Source organism: Macrobrachium rosenbergii, chromosome 25 (genome assembly GCF_040412425.1).
Source record: "Macrobrachium rosenbergii isolate ZJJX-2024 chromosome 25, ASM4041242v1, whole genome shotgun sequence".
Classification (NCBI taxonomy): Eukaryota; Metazoa; Arthropoda; class Malacostraca; order Decapoda; family Palaemonidae; genus Macrobrachium; species Macrobrachium rosenbergii.
Genome location: NC_089765.1, coordinates 40,824,410 through 40,849,409, shown reverse-complemented (window position 1 = coordinate 40,849,409; position 25,000 = coordinate 40,824,410). Strand labels below are relative to the sequence as shown.

At 40.5% G+C, this 25,000-nt stretch overlaps 2 protein-coding genes across 3 annotated transcripts in view; one reads left to right on the top strand and one right to left on the bottom strand.

The window, feature by feature from the left end:
* The window catches only part of LOC136852597 (isocitrate dehydrogenase [NADP], mitochondrial-like), a 48,214-nt gene extending 46,395 nt beyond the window's left edge, over positions 1-1,819 (bottom strand). Inside the window, exon 1 of the mRNA XM_067127471.1 lies at positions 1,629-1,819. Within this exon, the coding sequence (XP_066983572.1) occupies positions 1,629-1,725 (97 nt within the window). The 5' untranslated portion in view covers positions 1,726-1,819. The remainder of the gene's footprint in view (positions 1-1,628) is intronic.
* A 179-nt stretch (positions 1,820-1,998) lies between these two features.
* The window catches only part of LOC136852596 (NAD(P) transhydrogenase, mitochondrial-like), a 65,027-nt gene continuing 42,025 nt past the window's right edge, over positions 1,999-25,000 (top strand). Inside the window, exon 1 of one of the 2 annotated variants that reach the window (XM_067127464.1) lies at positions 1,999-2,150. The gene's annotated coding sequence lies outside the window, so the exon portion shown is untranslated. The remainder of the gene's footprint in view (positions 2,151-25,000) is intronic. The other variant, XR_010857192.1, reaches the window with a different exon arrangement.

Genomic DNA, 25,000 nt, shown 5'->3' with positions numbered 1-25,000 from the left:
TTCTTGGATGCCTGCCGACTATGAATTGTTACTTATAACCGTTGCTGGATATTCATCCAAAAGTATAAATAGCGCAAGTAATGTACATTAACAACATAATTCCACCCCTGGGTCAATCATTTCTTTAACCTGGTTGGTCAACGAGTGCACACAACCGATCCCGTAGTCTTAATCTCTGGGTAGCTGTAATTAACTTTACTGATTAATGAACTGCCACAGAATGGCTAACCTCTTCACACGTTTGTCATTACCCTCACTAATAATAGGAAACAGGTGTTGCGGTGTACCTTTTCTTTTTCAAGGATCGCAAGATATGCACATTTTGATTATGATTACACTAAGGCGCCACTCACCATTACAATAGGCCTATATCAGTATTAGCAACTCAATCTCATGGTTGTACTTTTACTTATTTCTATTTCTATCAAAGACGGGATTACATGTGGAAGTGGAAGGGATGAGGAGGGAAACTTTCTTTAAAGGCATCTAGCCTAACCTACAAAATTTGTCTGCACCCATGCACAATGCTTTAGCTTCCTTTACTTCTACTTTCGATTTTTAGTACCAAGAACACTGCAAATGACTATAATGCTGTATATGTCTAAGGATATCACTGTATCCGTAATCTTTCCTTTCCCCTTCATTTATGTACAGTATGTCCTTACAGATATATATATATATATATATATATATATATATATATATATATAAATTCCAAAGGTGTAGCGAGAAATTATCTGTATTCAAATGATCCTCAGCGGCGGTCAACTGACAACTACACAAAGATGGTTTCCATGCTTCTCATAAAGACATTTACTGTACTACATTGGATGAACTCAAGGTCTCGTGGATTAAATATAGATAAGCCTTGAAAATCCACTACTAAATAGTAAAAGATTACCGCCTGTGAGGCTGAGTTTAATCATCTAAACCTGATATGCTTATCCTGGTAAGATAATCATGTGCATCCGAACGACATTACGCATTTAACGCCTTTGGCCTATGGTTCATGTGCGCCACGAAACTAAATCAGGATATTTTATTTAAATACGCGATCATGTCAAAATAAAACCAAAGTAACTTAACAGTAGAATAGTTAAATATAACTTAACAGCAGAATAGTTAAACAAACAGACTTAAAACCAAACATTTAAATCGTGTCCGGACTCGAGTGCAACCTAACAACCAAAGATCAATGTACTGTCAAACCCATCTGTGAACAGAATGCTAGCAAATCCCAGTGCTCTTATAATTTCACCTACTCTTTAGTGCAAGTAGAAATAAAATTTAAGTAGTCTCGAGAACCTATCTGGCTGGGCGTTCAAATTAAATACTACGAATTTCCCATACGCGAACTTTAACCCTGGTACTGCGTAGCCTGCTGGCTTTAATAGGTCGCCTCTGATTTTCTCCTTCAAGCTACGCCCAAGTTTATACAAGCTTTGCAGATATTATACTCAAATTTATTCTTTAAGATGTACCTTTTACACTTCCATGTTAATCAGAGAATTATAGAAGGCCAACGCGAGCTATTAATTGCCTTAGCAGTGGCGGATTTTAAATTCATAAGCACCCTTGCAATGACAATCTAGGAACAACAGGTTTGAACAATTAAAAGGTTTACTTACATGATCTCTGGCTGAGAATTGTAGGCACTGCAATTTTGGCCTGTTTTGGGACTGCCGCTAAGGCAACTTTTCCAATGTTTATTAGAGTGGACGACATGTTTGCCGATGTTACGTGTTGCAGCCCTTCTCTTATTCCTACCTGCCACAGACAGGGCAATACCGGCAGCGAGGACCGCTTCGGACTGAAACAATGCATGAAAGGTATTACATCTTTCGAAATATTTAGAAAGTTAACGTAAACAGAACCTTTTGATTAGAGTTTTATGGTATAATAAGTAATAAATTAAGTTATATAAAATAATCTTAATATTTTATGTAAGAATAATGAATAATAATGCTAATATTATGTAACAATATTAAATATAAAGCCATAACAGCTGCGCGATTTGATGCGCAAAGTTAGACAAGAGCAGCCGACGGACAGTCTCCAGCTCCCGCATCAGCTGGAGGGCGCCACTCGCATATTCGCTTATTTGTTAAAATTATTTTGTTTTTGTTAATTTCACCATCTTCAGGCCGACGGTAAGTACGGTTACACCATCGTCGCGTATTTTAATACGCTGTTTTAGTATCATGATGGCCAAAAAAGTGACAAATATAAAGAATTATGGGTCTCGGTTAGCCAAGCCAGAAAGGTGACTCCCGGTGCAAGAGTCATTTCACGAGCAAAACACTGCAATCACTGCAAAGGAGAGAAATGATCCTGCAGGCGATCGATAGCCATGATTCTTTGGTGATTGTTTATATTATGGGTAGAAATTTCATGGTTGATGTTGGCTCTTGGTGTTATGTTTCGGTGAGCGAGTTTTGATACTCAAAAAAGTAGTCCATCCAAATGTATTTTGTTTTTCACGTAATTTGTATATCATTTTCGGCATTTCAGTGTCTAAACAATCTCAGATACGTATGTTATCATTTTCAAGTGTTTTATTTAATTTAAATGCGCATAAATAGGACACAGCCGCTTTGCAGTTGTGCCGGCTTTTGTGCGCGTTTCGTATATTTGTATGTGTACTATCAACATCGCAGGACAAACGGAAAATTTGTTGGTTATCAGCATTATTTTATAAAGCAAACGCATCCGGTCCCGTTATTTGCTTTGTATAACATTTCCATTCATGCAGTTGCTTCGTTAAGTTACGTTCCTGGGTAACTTAACCCAACTATTAAATTAAATACATCATAATTTAATATACCATTTGAATACCGCGGGTTGAGCATTGTTGTTTGTTGAATGCATTTTGAATTCAAAATTTTATACCCAGTAAAACATGTTTCAGCTCATATTTAGTATAGTAAGCTGTATTGGGACATGCGCCGATAAACTTAACAATGGTAGTTTAATCGGTAGCTGGTATTTGCTGGGACACAAATACCCATAAATATTACCAGGCTTTTCATCTTTAGCAAGAGTGTACAGCGACACAAAAACACCCATAAGAATTACCAGGGTGTTTCATCATTAGCCAAGGTTAGCTGGGACATACAAGCACCGGTACGCATTACCAGGCAGTTTCATCATTAGCTAAGTGTGTACTGGGGCATACAAACACTTATATCCATGACAAGGCAGTTCAATCATGAGCTAGTGTACTGGGGCATGCAAACACTGGTAGGCATTACCGGGCAGTTTCCTCATGAGCTAAGGTGCACTGGGGCGCACACACACACCTGTTCTTATTACCAGAAACTTTCAAAATGAGCTAAAGTATATTGAGGCACGCAAGCACCTGGCATTATCACCAGGAAGTTTCATCATGAGCTAAAGTGTACCAGGCCACACAAACACCTAGCCTTATTACCAGGAAGTTTCATCATGAGGTAAAGTGTACTGGGGTACACAAGCACCTGACCTTATTACTGGGATGTTTCCTCATGAGATATGGTGTACTAGGACACACAAACACTTGGCCTTATTACCGGGATGTTTCCTCATGAGATATGGTGTACTGGGGCACACAAACACCTGGCCTTATTACCAGGATGTTTCCTCGCGAGATGTGGTGTACTGGGACACACAAAAATGTGGCCTTATTGCCGGGATGTTTCCTCATGAGATATGGTGTACTGGGGCACACAAACACCTGGCCTTATTACTGGAATGTTTACTCGTGAAATTGGTGTACTGGGGCACACAAACACCTGATCTTGTCACCAGGAAGTTTCATCATGAGGTAAAGTGTACTGGGATAATCAAACACTGGGCCTTATTACCAAGATTTTTCTGCGTGAGGTAAGGTGTACTGGGGCACACAAACACCTAGCCTTATTATCAGGAAGTTTCGTCATGACATAAGGTGTATTGGGGTGCAAAACGACTCAAATACACCTAAGGACACACAAACACTGATAAGAATCACCAGGCTGTTTCATCATTAGCTAAGGTTTGCTAGGGCATGCAAGCACCTGTACAGATTACCAGGCAAGTTCATCATGAACTAAGGTTACTGGGCACACAAACACCCATACACATACCAAATTCTTTCATCATGAGCTAAGGTTACTGAACACATACATACCCATACACATTACATGCTATTTCATCATGAAGTAAAGGTGTACTGGGGCACACAAACACCTGTATGCAGGACCAGGCAATTTCTTCACGCACCAAAATTACCATTCACACATATACCCATACACTTTACAATGCTGTTTCATCATGAGATAAATGTGTAATGGGACACAAACACCAGTATGCATGATAAGGCAATTTCACCATGAGCTAAGGTTTCTGGACACACAAACACTGATACTCATTACCAAGCTGTTTCATCATAAGATAAAGGTGTACTGGGGCACACAAACACCTGCATGCACAACTAGTTAGTTTCATCATGAGCTAAGGTGGTTAGGTACACAAACATCCATACACATTACTAAGCTATTTCATCATGCAATAAAGGTGTACTGAGGCACCTAAACACCTTTATGCATGACATACTGGGGCACACAAGCACCTGTATGCAGAACCAAGCTGTTTCATCATGAGCTAAGGTTACTGGGCACACAAACACCCATATGCATGACCAAGCTGTTTCATCATGAGAGAGAGAGGTGTACTTGGGCCCACAAACACCTGTATATGACTAGGAAGTTTTATCATGAGATAAAGGTTCACCTGGGTGTGCACTCACCCTTGTATACAGGACCAGGCAGCTATATTATGAGCTAAGGTTAATGGGCACACAAATACCCATACACATTACATGCTATTTCGTCATGAAATAAAGGTGTACTAAGGCAAACAAACACCTGTCTGCAGGACCAGACAATTTCTTCATGAGCTAAAATTGCCATTTACACAAACACATGTCCACTTTACCAAGCTGTTTCATAATGAGATAAGGGTTTACTGGAGCGGATAAACACCTGTATACATGACCAGACAGTTTTGTCATGAGATAAAGGTTTACTTGAGTGCACACCCATCTGTAGGACCAGGCAGCTTAATCATGAGCTAAGGTTGCTGGACACACAAACACCCACATGCATGACCAAGCTGTACCATCATGAGATAAAGGTGTACTGGGGCACACAAACACCCACACTTATTACCAAGCTATTTCATGATGAGGTAATGGTGTAGTTGGGCACACAAACACCTGCATTCATGACTAGGCAGTGTCATCATGAGCTAAGGTTTCTGGGCAAACAAACACCCATTATGCATGACCAAGCTGTTCCATCATGAGGAAAAAGGAGTACTGGGACCCACGTACACCTGTATACATGACCAGACAGTTTTATCATGAGAAAAAGGTTCATTTGGGTGCGCACACACCTGTTTGCAGGGCCAGGCAATTTCATCATGAGCTAAGGTTACTGGGCACACAAATACCTATACACATTACCAAGCTATTACATAATGGCATAAAGGTGTACTAGGACACAAAAACACCTGTATGCCAGACCAGGCAATTTCATCATGAGCTAAGATTAGTGGGCACACAAACACCCATACACTTGACCAAGCTGTTTTATTATGAGATAAAGGTGTACTGGGGAACACAAACTCCTGTATGCATGACTAGGCAGTTTCATGATGAGCTAAGGTTACTGGGGGCACAAACAAATATATGCATGACCAATCTGTTTCATCATGAGATAAAGGTGTACTGGGACACACAAACACCTGTATGCATGACCAGGCAGTTTCATCATGAGATAAAGGTGTACTGGGACACACAAACACCTGTATGCATGACCAGGCAGTTTCATCATGAGCTAAGGTTAACTGGGCACACGAATACCTATACACATTACCAAGGTATTTGTCATGAGATAAAGGTGTACTGGGACATAACAAACACCTGTATGTAGGACCAGGCAGTTTCATCATGAGCTAAGGTTACTGGGCATACAAACACCCCTACACATACCAAGCTGTTTCATCATTAGATAAAGGTGTACTGGGCCACACAAACACCTGTATGTATGACCAGGCAGTTTCATCATGAGCTAAGGTTACTAGGCACACAAACTCTTGTGTGTACTATCAAGCTGTTTTATCATGAGATAAAAGGTGTACTGGGGCACACAAGGAGCAGGCCGTTTCATCATCAGCTAAAGTTACTGGGTGCACAAACACCAGTACACATTACCAAGCTACTTTTCCATGAGATAGAGGTGTAGTAGGGTAAACAATCACCTGTATGCATGAGGAGTTAGTTCCATAATGAGCTAAGGTTTCTGGGCACACAAACACTCATACACTTTACTAAGCTATTTCATCATTAGACAAGGTGTACTGAGGCACACAAACATCTTCATGCATGACGAACTGGGGCACACCAACACCCAGATACATGACCAAGCTGTTCCATCATGAGAAAAAGGAGTACTGGGGCCTGCATACACCTGTATACATGACCAGACAGTTTTATCATGAGATAAAGGTTCATTTGGGTGCACACACACCTGTTTGCAGGATCAGGCAATTTCATCATGAGCTAAGGTTACTGGGCACACAAATACTTATATATACACATTACCAAGCTATTACATCATGAGGTAAAGGTGTACTAGGACACACAAACAACTGTATGCCAGACCAGGCAATTTCATCATGAGCTAAGATTAGTGGGCACACAAACACCCATACACATGACCAAGCTGTTTCATTATGAGATAAAGGTGTACTGGGGTACACAAACTCCTGTATGCATGACTAGGCAGTTTCATGATGAGCTAAGGTTACTGGGCACACAAACAAATATATGCATGATCAATCTGTTTCATCATGAGATAAAGGTGTACTGGGACACACAAACACCTGTATGCATGACCAGGCAGTTTCATCATGAGCTAAGGTTACTGGGCAGACGAATACCTATACACATTACCAAGGTATTTCGTCACGAGATAAAGGTGTACTGGGACATACAAACACCTGTATGTAGGACCAGGCAATTTCATCATGAGCTAAGATTACTGGGTACACAAACACCCATATGCATGGCCAAGCTGTTTCATCATTAGATAAAGGTGTACTGGGGCACACTAACACCTGCATGCATGAACAGATAGTTTCATCATGATCTAAGGTTATTAGGAACACAAACATCCATACACATTACTAAGCTATTTCATCATGCAATAAATGTGTACTGAGGCACACAAACACCTGCATGCATGACGTACTGGGGCACACAGGCACCTGTATGCAGAACCAAGCAGTTTCATCATGAGCTAAGGTTACTGGGGGCACAAACACCCATATGCATGACCAAGCTGTTTCATCATGAGAGAGAGAGTCGAACTGGGGCCCACAAACACCTGTATACATGACTAGGAAGTTTTATCATGAGATATATGTTCACCTGGGTGTGCACTCACCCCTGTATACAGGACCAGGCAGTTTCATCATGAGCTAAGGTTACTGAGCACACAAATAACCATGCACCTATGCACATTACATGCTATTTCATCATGAAATAAAGGTGTACTGTGGTACGCAAACACCTGTATGCTGGACCAGGCAATTTCTTCATGAGCTGAAATTACCATTCACACAAATACCCATACACTTTGCAATGCTGTTTCATCATGAGATAAATTTCAGGCAGTTTCACCATGAGCTTAGGTTACTGGTCACACAAACACGCATACTCATTACAACGCTGTTTCATCATGGCATAAAGGGGTACTGTGACACACAAGCACTTGTATGCATGACCAGGCAGTTTCATCATGAGCTTAGGTTACTGCACACACAAATGCACATACACATTAACAAGCTGTTTCATCATGAGACAAAGGTGTACTGGGCTACACAAATGCCTATATATAGGACCAGGCAGTTTCATCATGAGCTAAGGTTGCTGGGCACACAAACACCCATTCACATTAACAGGCTGTTTCATCATGAGATAAAGGTGCACTGGGCCACACAAACACCTGTATGTATGACCAGGCAGTTTCATCAAGAGCTTAGGTTACTGCGCAGACAGTGTGCACATTACCAGGCTGTTTCATCATGAGATAAATGTGTACTCAGCCACAGAAACAGCTGTTTGTAGGACCAGGCAGTTTCATCATGAGCTAAGGTTACTAGGCACACAAACACCCATACACATTAACAGGCTGTTTCATCAAGAGATAAAGGTGCACAGGGCCACACAAACACCTGTATGTAGGACCAGGCAGTTTCATCATGAGCTAAGGTTAATGAGCACACAAATACCCATACACATTACATGCTATTTCGTCATGAAATAAAGGTGTACTGAGGCAAACAAACACCTGTATGCAGAACCAGGCAATTTCTTCATAAGCTAAAATTACCATTTACTCAAAAACATGTCCACTTTACCAAGCTGTTTCATCATGAGATACAGGTTTACTAGAGCAGATAAACACCTGTATACATGACCAGACAGTTTTATCATGAGATAAAGGTTTACAGTGCTTGAGTGCACACCCATCTGTAGGACCAGGCAGCTTAATCATGAGCTAAGGTTGCTGGACACACAAACACCCATATGCATGACCAAGCTGTATCATCACGAGATAAAGGTGTACTGGGGCACACAAACACCCACACTTATTACCAAGCTATTGCATGATGAGGTAAAGGTGTACTTGGGCACACAAACACCTGCATTCATGACTAGGCAGTGTCATCATGAGCTAAGGTTTCTGGGCACACAAACACCCATATGCATGACCAAGCTGTATCATCATGAGGTAAAGGTGTACTGGGCACACAAACACCCATTCACATTACCAAGCTATTTCATCATGAGATAAAGGTGTACTGGGCCACACAAACACCTGTATGCCAGACCAGGCAGTTTCATCATGAGCTAAGGTTACTGGATACACAAACACCCATACTCATTACAATGCTGTTTCATCATGGCATAAAGGGATACTGTGACACACAAGCACCTGTATGCATGACCAGGCAGTTTCATCATGAGCTTAGGTTACTCTGCACACAAATGCACATACACATTAACAAGCTGTTTCATCATAAGACAAAGGTGTACTGGGCCACACAAACGCCTATATATATGACCAGGCAGTTTCATCATGAGCTAAGGTAACTGGGCACACAAACACCTGTATGTATGACCAGGCAGTTTCATCAAGAGCTTAGGTTACTGCACAGACAGTGTGCACATTACCAGGCTGTTTCATCACGAGATAAATGTGTACTCGGCCACAGAAACAGCTGTTTGTAGGACCTGGCAGTTTCATCATGAGCTAAGGTTACTAGGCACACAAACACCCATACACATTAACAGGCTGTTTCATCAAGAGATAAAGGTGCACAGGGCCACACAAACACCTGTATGTAGGACCAGGCAGTTTCATCATGAGCTAAGGTTACTAGGCACACAAACACCCATACACATTAACAGGCTGTTTCATCAAGAGATAAAGGTGCACAGGCCCACACAAACACCTGTATGTAGGACCAGGCAGTTTCATCATGAGCTAAGGTTACTGGGCCACAAACGTTCATTCACATTACCAAGCTATTTCATCATGAGATAAAGGTGTACTGGGCTGCACAAACACCTGTATGTAGGACCTGGCAGTTTCATCATGAGCTAAGGTTACTGGGCACACAAACATCCATACACATTATTAAGCTGTTCCACATGAGATAAAGGTGTAGTTGGGTGGACAAACACTTGTATGCAGGACCAGGCAATTTCATCATGAGCTAAGATTACCAGGCACACAAACACCCATACACATTATCAAGCTATTTCATCATGAGATAGGGTTTACTGGGACACACAAACACAAGTATACATGACTTGTTGGTTTTATCATGAGACAAAGGTTTACTTTGGTGCACACGTACCTGTATGCATGACCAGGCAGATTCGTCATGAACTAAGGTTACTGGACATCCAAACAACCATACTCAATATCAAGTTGTATCATCATGAGATGAAGGTGTGTGGGGCACACAAACCCTTGCATGCACGACCGGGTAGTTTCATCATGAGCTAAGGTTATTAGGTACTCAAACATCCATACAAATTACTAAGCTATTTCATCATGCAATAAATGTGTACTGAGGCACACAAACACCTGTATGCATGACGTACTGGGGCACACAAGCACCTGTGTGCAGAACCAAGCCGATTCATCATGAGCTACGGTTACTGGGCACATGAACACCCATATGCATGACCAAACTGTATCATCACGAGATAAAGGTGTACTGGGGCACACAAACACCCACACTTATTACCAAGCTATTGCATGATGAGGTAAAGGTGTACTTGGGCGCACAAACACCTGCATTCATGACTAGGCAGTGTCATCTTGAGCTAAGGTTTCTGGGCACACAAACACCCATATGCATGACCAAGCTGTATCATCATTAGGTAAAGGTGTACTGGGCCACACAAACACCTGTATGTAGGACCAGGCAGTTTCATCATGAGCTAAGGTTACTGGGCACAAACACCCGTACACATTACCAAGCTGTTTCATCATGAGATAAAGGTGTACTGGGCCACACAAACACCTGTATGTAGGACCAGGCAGTTTCATCATGAGCTAAGGTTACTGGGTACACAAACACCCATACACATTACAAAGCTATTTCATCATGAGCTAAAGGTGTACTGGGCTACACAAACGCCTGTATTTAAGACCTAGCAGTTCCATCATGAGCTAAGGTTACTAGGCACACAAACTCTTATGTGTATTATCAAGCTGTTTTATCGTGAGATAAAAGGTGTGCTGGGGCAAACAAGGAGAGGCCATTTATAAGTTACTGGGTGCACAAACACCAATACACATTACCAAGCTACTTTTCCATGAGATAGAGGTGTAGTAGGGTAAACAAACACCTGTATGCATGAGGAGTTAGTTCCATCATGAGCTAAGGTTTCTAGGCACACAATTACTCATACACTTCAGTTAGCTATTTCATCATGAGACAAAGGTGTACTGAGGCACACAAACATCTTCATGCATGATGTACTGGGGCACACTAACACCCATATGCACTACCAAGTTGTTCCATCATGAGATAAAGGAGTACTGGGACTCACATACACCTGCATACATGACCAGACAGTTTTATCATGAGATAAAGGTTCATTTGAGTGTGCACACTCCTGTTTGCAGGACCAGGCAATTTCGTCATGAGCTAAGGTTACTGGGCACACAAATACCTATACACATTACCAAGCTATTACATCATGAGATAAAGGTGTACTGGGGTACTGGGACACAAACACCTGTATGTCAGACCAGGCTATTTCATCATGAGCTAAGATTAGTGGGCACACAAGCACACATACACATGACCAAGCTGTTTCATTATGAGATAAAGGTGTACAGGGCCACACAAACTCCTGCTTGCATGACTAAGCAGTTTCATGATGAGCTAAGGTTACTGGGCACACAAACAAATATATGCATGACCAATCTGTTTTAACATGAGATAAAGATGCACTGGGACACACAAACACCTGTATGCATGACCAGGCAGTTTCACCATGAGCTAAGGTTACTGGGCAGACGAATACCTATACACATTACAAAGGTATTTCGTCATGAGATCAAGGTGTACTGGGAAATACAAACACCTATATGTAGGACCAAGCAATTTCATCATGAGCTAAGATTACTGGGCACACAAACACCCAGACACATTACCAAGCTGTTTCATCATTAGATAAAGGTGTACTGGGCACACTAACACCTGCATGCGTGAACAGGTAGTTTCATCATGATCTAAGGTTATTAGGTACACAGGCATCCATACACATTACTAAGCTATTTCATCATGTAATAAATGTGTACTGAGGCACACAAACTCCCATTTGTATTACCAAGCTGTTTTATCATGAGATAAAAGGCGTACTGGGGCACACAAACAAGGACCAGGCCGTTTCATCATCAGCTAAAGTTACTGGGTGCACAAACACCAATACACATTACCAAACTATTTTTTTCATGAGATAGAGGTATAGTAGGTTAAACAAACACCTGTATGCATGAGGAGTTGTTTCCATCATGAGCTAAGGTTACTGGGCACACAAACACCCATACTCATTACCAAGCTGTTTCATCATGAGATAAAGGTGTACTGAGGCACACAAACATCTTTGTGCATGACATACTGGGGCACACAAACACCCATATGCATGACCAAGCTGTTCCATTGTGAGATAAAGGAGTACTGGGACCCACAGATACCTGTATACATGACCAGACAGTTTTATCATGAGATAAAGGTACTTGGGTGCACACATACCTGTATTCAGGACCAGGCAGTTTCATCATGAGCTAAGGTTACCGGGCACAAACACCCATACTCATTACCAAACTGTTTCATCATGAAATAAGGTGTACTGGGGCACACAAACACCTGCGTTCATAACTAGACAGTTTCATGATGAGCTAAGGTTACTGGGCACACAAATACCCATATGCATGACCAAGCTGTTTAATCACGAGATAAAGGTGTACTGGGGCACACAAACACCTACACATTACCGAGCTATTTCATCATGAGATAAAGGTGTAGTGGAGTACACACATACTTGTATGCATGACCTGTCAGTTTCATCATGAGCTTAAGTCACTGGGCACATAAAATGCCCATACACATTAACAACCTGTTTCATCATGAGATAAAGTTGTACTGGGTCACACAAACACCTGTATGCATAACTAGGCATTTTTGTAATGAGGTAAGTTTACGGGGCACTCAAAATACCCATACGCTTAACCAAGCTATTTAATGATGAGATAATTTGTACTGGGGTACATAAACACTTAAATGTAGGACCAGGCAGTTTCATCATGAGCTAACATTACTGGGCACACAAACACCCATACAAATGACCATGCAATTTCATCATGAGATAAAGGTGTATAGGGCACCCAAACATCTGCATGCATGACCAGGTAGTTTCATCATGAGCTTAGGTTACTGGGCACACAAACACCCATATGCATTACCAAGCCTTTTCACCATGAGATAAAAATGAAGTGGGGCACACAAACACCTGTATGCATGACCAGGCAGTTTCATCATGAGCTACATTGTACACAGGCACACAAATTCCCGTACGAATTACCAGGCAGTTTCATCATGTGATAAAGGTGTACTGGGCTACACAAACACCTATGTGCATGACCAGGAAGTTTCATCATGAGCTAAGGTTATTGGATGCACAAACACCGATATGCATGACCAAGCTGTTTCATCTTGCAATAAAGATGTACTGGGATACACTAACACCTGTATGCATGACCAGGATGAGCTAAGGTGTACTTGGGCAACCGAACTCCCGCGCGAATTATCAGGCAATTTCATCATGAGTTAGTGTTTACTGGGACTCTCAAACACCCATACATATTACCTGGCTGTTCATTATTAGCTAAGCTAAAGACACCATAGAAGCCAGACAACAGACACTTCCATGTCTAAACTTGCAGGTAGAATAATGCTGGAGATAACCTCAATGTGCAAAAGAGTAATGTAATATTTCTACCCATTATCCTTCTTATGTTATACATGAATATTATGCTCGTCCTGAGATTCCACACATTAGCAACTGTTCCCATTCGGTAGTTTTGGCTAGTCCCCTCAGAGTTAAGCACTGAAATCATAACCCCAACCTTCAGAGTCTCCATGTAACCAAACCAATTGAGAGCAATGTGGTTCACCATTTCATTATATCACGCACCCACCCAACTCGCATTAACCATGCAGACATTTCATTTCAACATGGTCCAAAGTTTTTAATTCGTTTCTAACTATCATTTCAACAGTCATCTCACACATTACAAAGTTTGCTCACAAAGACCCTTCTCTTCCAGACATTTTACAGAACTTCTGATACCTACGTTACTTCTTATGTCTTGTGATTCGCTTCTTCTCAGGAAACCAAGAGAATAATGACAGATTTAAAGTGTTTTATTCTTACGGGCAATTAGGAGGGGGTAGTGCTATATAAGCGGGCAAGGTCTGCTGCCTTCCTTCCTTGATATATTTTGTGACTCGCCACTTCTCAGAAAGCCAAGAAGACTTACAAATGTTCTTAAGGTCAAGTTTTCTTAAGGATGATGACAGAATGCAAGTGGCTTATTCTTTTTGGCAATTTGGCGTAAATATCATATATGCTGGCGAGTTCTGCCTTCCTCTTTGTACAACCATCATTCCATCTTCATACGGGGTTGGCTGCTCAAGACTTCCAACTCCACAGAATTCTTTTGTGGGCATGTGCATGTTCAATGCCCAGTGATTTCATGCACTTCCCTAAACTATCACCAAATCTAATTCTCTGCCTACCTCTCTACTTCTACTCTCCATGGCCATATTATATGCATTTCTTATTCAAAGCGTCCTCATTCCTGCAAACTACGACCTGCAATCTTCTTGACCTTCCCACTTCTTCCTACTTTCTACTGCTTTGATCAGTTATTTTACAAACACCCACTTTTTGTTATTTGTTCGCTTCCACTTCTTTCCAGCGATGACACCCCCAGGATCCACCCAGTATTCTCATCTCTGCCCTTTCCAGGGCTTCCTCCTCTTTCACTAAGACAGAACTTAGTGCTTGTAACTATTTGGCAGCTCTTTACCTTTCATGTATTTCCCCTCTTCCCTCTCTCTGCTGCTTAGAATTACTTCTCTTTTTGCATTATTGACCCTTCAGTCCTCTTTCCAGGCTATCCTGCCAACTACTTTACCTCTCCTGCAATTCTTCTGTTTCTGCTGTAACAACTAGGTCATCTGCAAACAGCAGATCCTTTAGAATATTTCCTCTCATGTTCTCACTCAGCATATTATTACGACTACGAGAGGAATGGGTTTAAAGCTGATCCTTGATGTGATCCAACCTTAACTGCAAAAGCAGCTATCCTACTGTATTTTGTCCTAAATGTTGTTGCTCCCTTATATATTACCTTTATCACGCTTATGAGCCTCTCAGGAGCTCCTCTTTCTCAAATTCCAGTAAACCATTTCTCTGGGTACTCTGTTAAAAGCTGTTTGTAGGTCTACAAAACACCAGAATAACTTCCTCATAACATCCAAAAATTTTCAATGTACCGGTTTTGCAATAAAAAGGACGGCAACTGATTTTTTTCCCATTCAGGAATCCGAACTGCATTTCGTGGATGGCACAATTTAGCGCTGTTTTTAATCACTTTAAAGTACTTTTAAGTGGGTATTCCACAAGCTTTATTCCTTTATAATTCCCACATTTCATAACATCACCAATTTGCTTATAGAAGCACACCATTTCATTCTATTCCCAGTCAAAATGGCTTCCCTTTTCCCTCCAGAACATCCCAAACTGTTTCCACAACCGTTCTGTTCCCTTCTCATCCAGAGCTCTTATTTCTATTACTATTCTTGGTCCACTTGCTTTGTTGTTCTTCATATTGTGTGTGGCATCCTTCACTTCTATCATGAGTTTCTGTTATGGTCCTGAGATGGGCAGAGATTCATCCAATACTTCCTGTTCAATCTCTGTTTTCAGCAGTTCTTCAAGTACCCTCCCCATATTATCATAATATCCCCATACTCTTTCAGAACGTTGCCGTTTTTATCCATTCTATATTTGCATTCCTTCATCTCCCTTTTTTCCAACTTGGTTAGTCTATAAACTATTTGTTTTCCATCTGTCTAGTTCTGCTACCCTCCTTGCTTCATATATTATGTGATTCACATCTTCTCAGAAAGCCAAGAAAATCGCTGTTAATGTTATAAATATTAATGTCATAACAATGTGGAAGTAGGGCATTAAGAGTAAAAATTATAATTGCAGGCAAGTTCTGCTACTTTTGTTCCTTCACGTAATTTGTGATTGACAATTTCTTGGGGACCAGAGAAGACTGAGAAATAAACATTAGCAAGGAAAGTGACAGACTAGAAGTGGCTTATTCTTAGAGCAATTTGGAGTAAATGTGATAAATGCTTGCAAGTTCTGCCACCTTTATACATGTACAACCCTAATTCCATCTTCCTGTGACCTATCCTTACAACTAAAAAGAGAAATGGGCTTAAAGCTCAACCTTGATGTAATCCAACCTTAACTCCAAAAGCATCTATCTTCCTTATTTTGATCTTGATGCTCATACTCCCTTATACATTACCTTTGTCATGCTGATGAGCCTCTCAGGATCTCGTGTTTCTCAAACTCGAGTTAACTATTTCTCTGAGTGTTTTGTCAAAAGCCTTTCAAGGTCAACAAAACATCAGTAATGCATAGTTTCCTGTTGCCTTACAAAAAATTTTCATGCACCGGTTTTGCAATAGAAAGACACCCACTGATGTTTTCCCTTGTATAAATCCAAACTGCATTTCGTGGATGGCACAGTATTGCACAGTTATCACTCACCCTTTCCAATACTTAAGTAGGTGTTTCATACCCGCTATAATTTCCACATTCCATAACATCACCCTTTTGCTTATAGAAGCACACCGTCTCACTCTCCCCCCGGTCAAAAAAGCATTCTTTCTTCGTTGCAGAACATCCCAAACAGTTCACTCAACCATTCTGTACCTACCTCACCCAAGGCTCTATCATTCCTGTTACTACAAGTGTTTTTGCACCTGCTTTGTAGTTTTTCATGTTCTGTGTGGGTTCCTTCATGTGTGTCCTGGTCCTAAGATGGGCAGAGCCTTCTACAACATTCTTTCATTCTGTGCATTAAGAGTTCCTCAGAAATATTCTCTCCATCTTTTCATTATATCCTCAGCCGCTGTTAGAATGTTGCCATTTATATCCTGTATATAATTACATTCCTCCACATCTCTTTTTTCCATTCCCTGGCATTGGATATTCTATGAATAATTTGTTTTCCTTCCTGCAAGTTTTGTTACCCTCATCGCTTTATGTGTTTCGTAATTCACCTCTCAGAAAGCAATGATCATCTTTGTAGGAGTTATAAATGGTAGTAAGTGTAATGGCAAACAAGATGGAAGTGGGATATTCATATGGGGAATTAGGAATCAAAATTATATTTGACGACAAGTTCAGTTACTTAACTTCCTTCATTTAATTTGTGTAATTTGTTTCACCTTTTCTTGGAAACCCAAGAAGTATGAGAAAGAAACGTTAGTCAAGAAAAGAACAGAATAGAACTGACTTTTGCTTAATTGCAGTTTGGTGTAAATGTTATATATGTAAAGCTCTGCTATCTTTGGGCCCTATATGTTATAACTGACCTCTTCTCAGAATGACAAGAAGATTGAGTTGAATGGATATCAGTAGGGATAGACAGAATGAAAGCGACTTTTTTTATGCTTATAATTAGGGTATATGCTTGCAATTTCTGACTTGGAACTTGCCAGAAAATGTAACACTGACTCATATTTTCCCCTTAAGAATAGGCCTTTTCCATCGTGCCATTATCCCTACTAACACTTATTACAGAATCAAATTGTTTTAGAACTTATGTGCTAGTCATCTGCAGTCTTTAGCAGCCTTCTATTTTATTCATAATTGTGTAGTTTCACTTAAGTCTGCATTTTCCCAGACATTCTCAGTGCTCTGTCTGTTGAAATATCGAAATAACAAAGTAAAAGCAGAGGCATAACACCACAGCTATCTGGAACTCACTTTTGTACCACACCAGTCCTTCTCCTACCTACATAACCCTAAAGGCTATGGTTAACCCACCACATTCCATCCATGAAATTAAGCATGTTACAGCCTCCCTCTCAGAGTCTCTCCCACTTTGTGGTTCTCTTATGCCTGCTGTGTAGCAGCTCTTTTTTTCTACAGCTAATTTTGTTCCTTTGTTTAGTGATAGGATGCTGTCATTTATCAGGAATCCACTGGTCTCTGATTTTATCCAGTCCGTTACTACACTGTTTCTCACTGTCCTCCTGATAGTATCCTAACAATCAAGCATGTCACCAACCTAACAGCAGTAGGCCTATAGTGTCTCATCCGGGGTCCCTATATCCACCGTGCCAGTCTCTCCCTGTTCTCGCCTTATGTGCTTTTATTATGCAAGACTCCTTTTATTTCTTCTGTTGTTAATATTAATATTAGGTCTTTCCTCACTGTCATAAGAAGTTATAAGACTTATTGGTGATTTATTATAGAGACCAAAAGTTATCTCAGTGTCTTCCAAATAATCCGCCACTTTATTATCTCAACCTTATCTTGATATTGTTCCATTTCCCTTGTACGAGTATTTGGTGTGAAGTACCCTCTCCAATTCTTGTTTAAATGTTTGTCCCTGATAGTCATTCGAATGACACTTCCAGATCCACGAAAGTGTGATATAGTTTTAATCTTTGTTTTGCCTGGTACCTCTCAGTTAGGATACACTTGAATGGCTGAGCACTAAACGTTGGTAAGGATAATGACAGGATGGAAGTGGCTTATTCTCAAAGGCAGTTGGGATCAAGTGTTATATAAGCAGTCAGGTTCTGCTGTCTTCCTTCCTTATGTTGTGTAACTCATTTCTTCTCAGAAAGGTAAGAGGATTGAGTTGCATTAATAATATTATCATGTGCAATCTTTAGCACCCCAGTATTTTATCCATAAATGTGTACAGTGTCACTTAAATCTGCCCTTTCCCAGACATTTTTCATTGCTCTGTCCATTAAAATATAAATAATAAAAGTGGAGGCACAGCACAACGACTGTCTGGAACTCACTTGGGTACCTAACCAGCCCTTCTCCTACCTACATAACCCTAAAAGATGGTCATATGATAAGCCAGCACATTCCATCCATAAATACAGCCTCCTTTCTAGAATCTCGCCCACTGTGTAGCTCTCATGCGTCTGTTGTGAAGCAGCTGTTTTATATATAGATAATTTTGTTTTGTTTAGTGATGAGATACTCTTATTTCTCTGGATTCCATTGGTCTCATGTTTTATCCAGTCCATTGCTGCACTTTCTCACTACCCTAACGATCAAGCACGTCATCCACTTAACAGCATTAGGCCTATTCTGTCTCATCCAAGGTCCTTCGTCCACCATCCCAGTCTCTTGTGTTCTCTCTTCACTATTTGCTTTTGTTTTACAAGACTTCTTTTATTTATTCCATCGTTAATATTAGGTCAGTATCATTACTGTCATAAGCTCTTAAAATACTCAATACTGATTCCTTATAGAGACGAACATTTTATTTATCTATTTCTTGCTAGTCATACCATTATCCTCTTCTCTCCATCTGGTCTTGTTATTGCTCCATTTCCTGTGTATCATGTGTGAAGTGTACCCTCTTCCTTCTCAGTTACTGTCCAGTTGCTTGTCCCTGATACTCATTTAAGTGATTTTTCTAATTCCACGGCAGTGTGATGCACGTATTTAGTCTATTTTGCCGGGCACTGCTTAAATGAAAGTGCCCCAGTGCTTGGCTCGACTGCCCAGATTTGTAAATCAATCAGTCTTCTTCTCACTTAGGTGTGTCAGTATGTAGATCACTTGTGTGGTCGGTTTTCCATGGCACGAAGCCACCACTACCTCCGTCACATCATGCTTCATTTATTCTGGAATGGAATAGAATATAGGATTTAGGCCAAAGGCCAAGCGCTGGGACCTATGATGTCATTCAGCGCTGAAAGGGAAATTGAGAGTATAAAGGTCTGAAAGGTGTAACAGGTGGAAAACCTCTCAGTTGCACTATGAAACAACTGTTAGGAGAGGATGGAGAGCAAGATGGAAAAGAATATGAATGGAAGCACAGCAATAAGAATGAAAGGGGTTGCAGCTAGGGGCCGAAGGAACGCTGCGAGAACCTTAAGTAATACCTACAATGCACCACGTGAAGTGCATGACGGCACAACCCCCCCTCTGCGGAGTTCATTTATTCTGATCAGCTATCATATGACTGGTTTTCCAGCTGCCTTCAACTAATTACTTGTAAATCTGGATCCCTAATATCTTAATGTAACAGATCCTTTAATATCTTAATGTAACCTCGACATTATGTATTTCATGTTCATTCTCTTTTGGTGTCTTGTGAATTACTGCTTCCGTTGTGTATTATCCTAAAGTTGGGATTTTTTTTAATTCACCGATTATGTACACTGCCCCCTCACATTTTATCTCTCCTTCCTAATCTTTTTTGCCATGCCAAGCATTTTCTTTCCTGGACCTTACCACCTGCGGTTTGGGCCTACTCCTTATTTTTATTTTTAGGCCTTTTCACCATCATCCCTGTCGACCCTCCACCACAGCCTGAAGGCGCACATTCTTAACTTGCCCTGTCTACAAAGGGACAACTATTCTTCCCACAGATTCCCTTGGAGCCTATCCCTAAACTAGGCTTACTTGACACACAAGGAGCAGCCACTCACTCAGCCTGCTCCACCACAAACATCCAAGAGCATCTTGTTCTTCAGCTGATTAAGATGCCCTCCTTACACTCCGATAGTCGTATCCTTCAACATTTTCAGGATTTTATTAAACCCTCATACTCTTCCATCCTTCACTTCCCCCTGTTTTCCTGTTCTCGTTAAAGATTTCAAGATAGCCACAATATTGACAAAAGACCACTCGTTTAATACAGCAACGCCTCTCAATTTGTACTCAATATTTTAGTATGTAATTGCTTGATAAAATGCGTTTACATTTCCACTTCTTCAGAGCAAGTAAATTTGAGTCAAATTCACCCAGTACTTTATCAGCTTGTACCTTTCCCCTCTTACTTTCAATATTGACACCATTATTCTTGTAAGCTGAACCTGTACATAGATTTCTTTCTACGTCCAGGAACTGTTCTCTCAGCCCTTCACTGTACCCCTCAATTTAGTATTGTATCTCACCATTTATTTTTCCATCAGAGGCCCGTCTCCATTGACCTGATACTCTCTCTCTCTCTCTCTCTCTCTCTCTCTCTCTCTCTCTCTCTCTCTCTCTCTCTCTCTCTCTCTCTATATATATATATATATATATATATATATATATATATATATATATATATATATATATATATACACACACACAGTGTATTTGTGTGAATTTACCCCAGTTTAAACGCAACAAAGTTACTTAATTGATTCATGATAAGTAAAGTTGTATGAAACCTTGTGAAGTACACTAACTTCCACATAACCGATTGCTGTGTTTTTTCTTTACTTTGGAAGGTGGCCAAAGAGTGTTATGTAACATACTTGAATGTCATGGCCAAGGTTCAGATGTGGGAGAGAGCAGCAAGGAATTAGTCTTACTCATTTTTCCAGGAGAGGAGCAAAAAAAAGTGAAGGTGTGTGAGATAACGAAGGAAGGTATTGTGCATGACAGTTCGGATTGTGGTAAAAGTGTAAAAAAGGGAAGGAACTTGGGAAAGAAAATGTCAGAGGCAGGACTCCAGCGATTGAAATGATAAAGAGTTTGTTTGTGAACCTCTCTCTCTCTCTCTCTCTCTCTCTCTCTCTCTCTCTCTCTCTCTCTCTCTCTCTCTCTCTCCAGAAAGGCCGTTACTGTTGGTAATGGTGTGTATAATAGCTATGCTTGAAAGTTATGTGAGGGGAAACATTTGGGGTAGCAAAGAATTAGATCGAGAATTTGAGGGAAATCACAAGGTTTTGTGGAGAGGAATTGGCTATCAAGAAATAAAGTTTGTAATAAAGTTTGTGTTAATGAAAATTAAAGTGTAGAGCAAAGTATGTAAACCAGGAAAATGTGTTGCAAAGAGGCTTGAAATGCTTGTGGAAGGAAGGACATTGAGAGGAAAATATCTTTGGGGAGAGGAGGAAATGTGAGAACGAAAGGGAATGTGGCAGTGAGAGAATTAGAAGAGGAAATGGAATGAGAGAAAGTATTCGTATGAAGAATTTGTTGAAAATTGTCAGTGACAGATAAAGAATGGTACTTTAGAGAAAGTGGGGAAAAGTGGTCTGTAGAGAATAGAGCAATCGAGAGAGGTTTCCATTTGTCACCGAAGTTGTTTATGATAAGGCTGAAAGAAAACTTTGTAAAAGGAAAGGAAGAATATTTCCAGAGAACGGGATTGGGTGTTTCTCTTACTGTTCTTTTGAACATTCTTTATCACTCCGTTCTCAAGCCCTACTTCTTTACGCATGTCAGTCGAACCTTTTCACATATTCTCTTGATTCTCCTGCTCCTTTATTCCTCTCGTACCCAATTTTTTCTCACAGTAAGTCTTCCTCACCACCTTTATCCTACCCTCTCGCACCTCTGTCGTTGAAACTTTTCTCCGCAAATTCTCTCTCTCTCTCTCTCTCTCTCTCTCTCTCTCTCTCTCTCTCTCTCTCTCTCTCTCTCTCTCTCTCTCTCCCCTTTTTATGTCTCCCTTGCCGAAGGCGCCTTCTCACAATAAGTCTTTCTCACCACCTTTATTCTACCCTCTCGCACCTTTGTCAGTTGGAACTTTCCTCCTCAAATGCTCCTCTCTCTCTCTCTCTCTCTCTCTCTCTCTCTCTCTCTCTCTCTCTCTCTCTCTCTCTCCTTTTATTTCTCCCTTACCTAAGGCGCCTTTCTCACAATAAGTCTTTCTCACCACCTTTATTCTACCCTCTTGCACCTTTGTCAGTTGGAACTTTCCTCCTCAAATGCTCTCTCTCTCTCTCTCTCTCTCTCTCTCTCTCTCTCTCTCTCTCTCTCTCTCTCTCTCTCTCTCTCTCTCTCATACAAATCAGTCCCATTCATATTCATACCTTTAAGTTCAGTCGCCCTATTTACTCTCCAAATATTAACGACAATATAGTACACACTTCCTCCCTCCCTCACTCCCTCTTGTGTGCGCACGCTCAAGCGCCGGCCATCATTCTTCATAGCTATACCTACAGACCTTGCTTCATACATTTGTTATCCGATAATGTCTTACATCTGACGTAACCTTTAAGCGATATGCAGCTGTATTAAAGGCGACTAGTCTCTCGATATTGTAATAGAGGCGAGCACGATGCCAACTATTGCAAGGTCAGATAGACTTGATGCCAAAATCCATGAGAATTTCCTTAGGGCGCTGCTTTCGCCAGAAACCAAGAAGTCGTAATTTGGATGTTTCTGTGGATTTTACATTTTGAGTATATACAGTTTCTTTTATAGGACTCTTGCTTCCTTATCACGAGTTGCATTCTGTATTTTTTTCTCCATTGTAAGGATGTACAGTATTTAGCTTTCTAGATTTTTATTGTACTCTCCCTCTCTCTCTCATGTATATATATCATTGTGATTGTACTGTATGTATGTATGTATGTATGTATGTATGTATGTATGTATGTATGTATATATATATATATATATATATATATATATATATATATATATATATATATATATATATATATATATATATATATATATATATATATATATATTATTATACATACGCATACACACACGCGTTGTGACTGTAAAGCATAATCAGCAAGAATAGTGGATTTCCAGAAACATGCATTTATCTTGCCACCAATTAAGATCGCTTGATTCTCGAAGCCTACTTGATAATTGTGTTGGTTAAAATTCACTGTGAGACGTGCTTGGAATACCTCTGAGGTTCAATTTCCAATCGGCTTATTTGTTCCATTTGTATGATTGATTGATTTTCTTAGACAGGCGTTACAACAAGAATGATCACCGTCGTTTTTTATAATATAAGCCTATATCTGGTTCATGAGGCAAACTTGAATTTGTCAAACGTAACTTAGAGGTATCTAGAATAAATAAGTAGTATTTCAGTGTCATAAATGATTTTATATCTCAAATTTCCACACCTCCCATATTTGTTTAAGTTATTCCCTAAACGTCTCTGATTTCCTTCTTGTTCTCCCCCTGAAGGCCTCTATGTTGCTGTCGTATTAGCTCTAGAGTGCTGGTCTGGATAGCGGAAGTCTTGGCCAGATGAAACTTGCTCTATACTCCTGAGATAAGAGCTCTCACGTGCCCCAAATGATGCTTCGAATTAAGTCCTGATTTAGGGGGAATTATCAGTATTTTTTATGAGGGGGAGGGGCCAGTATACATTTACAAAGAAAGCTGTAGATTTAGGTCATTGCCGTGACCTTGTAGGAGGTTTTAGCCTTGTCATGGAAGAAAGCACTGTACGTGGTGCATGAAGGACACAGATTGTTAAAAGAACCTGACTGGAATTCCTTGTGTGGTGTTTTATCGTGGCAGTTGAATTGCTTGCTTGTTGATTGATAGATAGGCTACGATAGTTGTCCAACCCTTCACCTCTTTCATTGACTGATTGATTGATAGGCTATGAAGTCATGTCTCCTCTCGTCACTTTCATAGACAGATTGATAGGCTATGAAGTCATGTCTCCTCTCGTCACTTTCATTGACAAATTGATAGGCTATGAAGTCATGTCTCCTCTCGTCACTTTCATAGACAGATGGATAGGCTGTGAAGTCATGTCTCCTCTCGTCACTTTCATAGACAGATTGATAGGCTGTGAAGTCATGTCTCCTCTCGTCACTTTCATAGACTGATTGATAGGCTGTGAAGTCATGTCTCCTCTCGTCACTTTCATAGACTGATTGATAGGCTATGAAGTCATGTCTCCTCTCGTCACTTTCATAGATTGATTGATAGGCTATGAAGTCATGTCTCCTCTCGTCACTTTCATAGACAGATTGATATGCTGATGGTCGCAAGTTCGAATCTCCGACCGGCCAGTGAAGAAGAAGAGAAATTTGTTTCTGGTGATAGAAATTCATTTCTCGCTATAATGTGGTTCGGATTCCACAATAAGCTGTAGGTCCCGTTGTTAGGTAACCAATTGGTTCTTAGCCACGTAAAATAAATGAAATCCTTCGGGCCAGCCCTAGAAGAGCTGTTAATCAGCTCAGTGGTCTGGTTAAACTAAGATATACTTATTAAGTCATGTCTCCTCTCGTCACTTTCATAGACTGATTGATAGGCTGTGAAGTCATGTCTCCTCTCGTCGCTTTCTCCTCTCGTCACTTTCATAGACTGATTGATAGGCTGTGA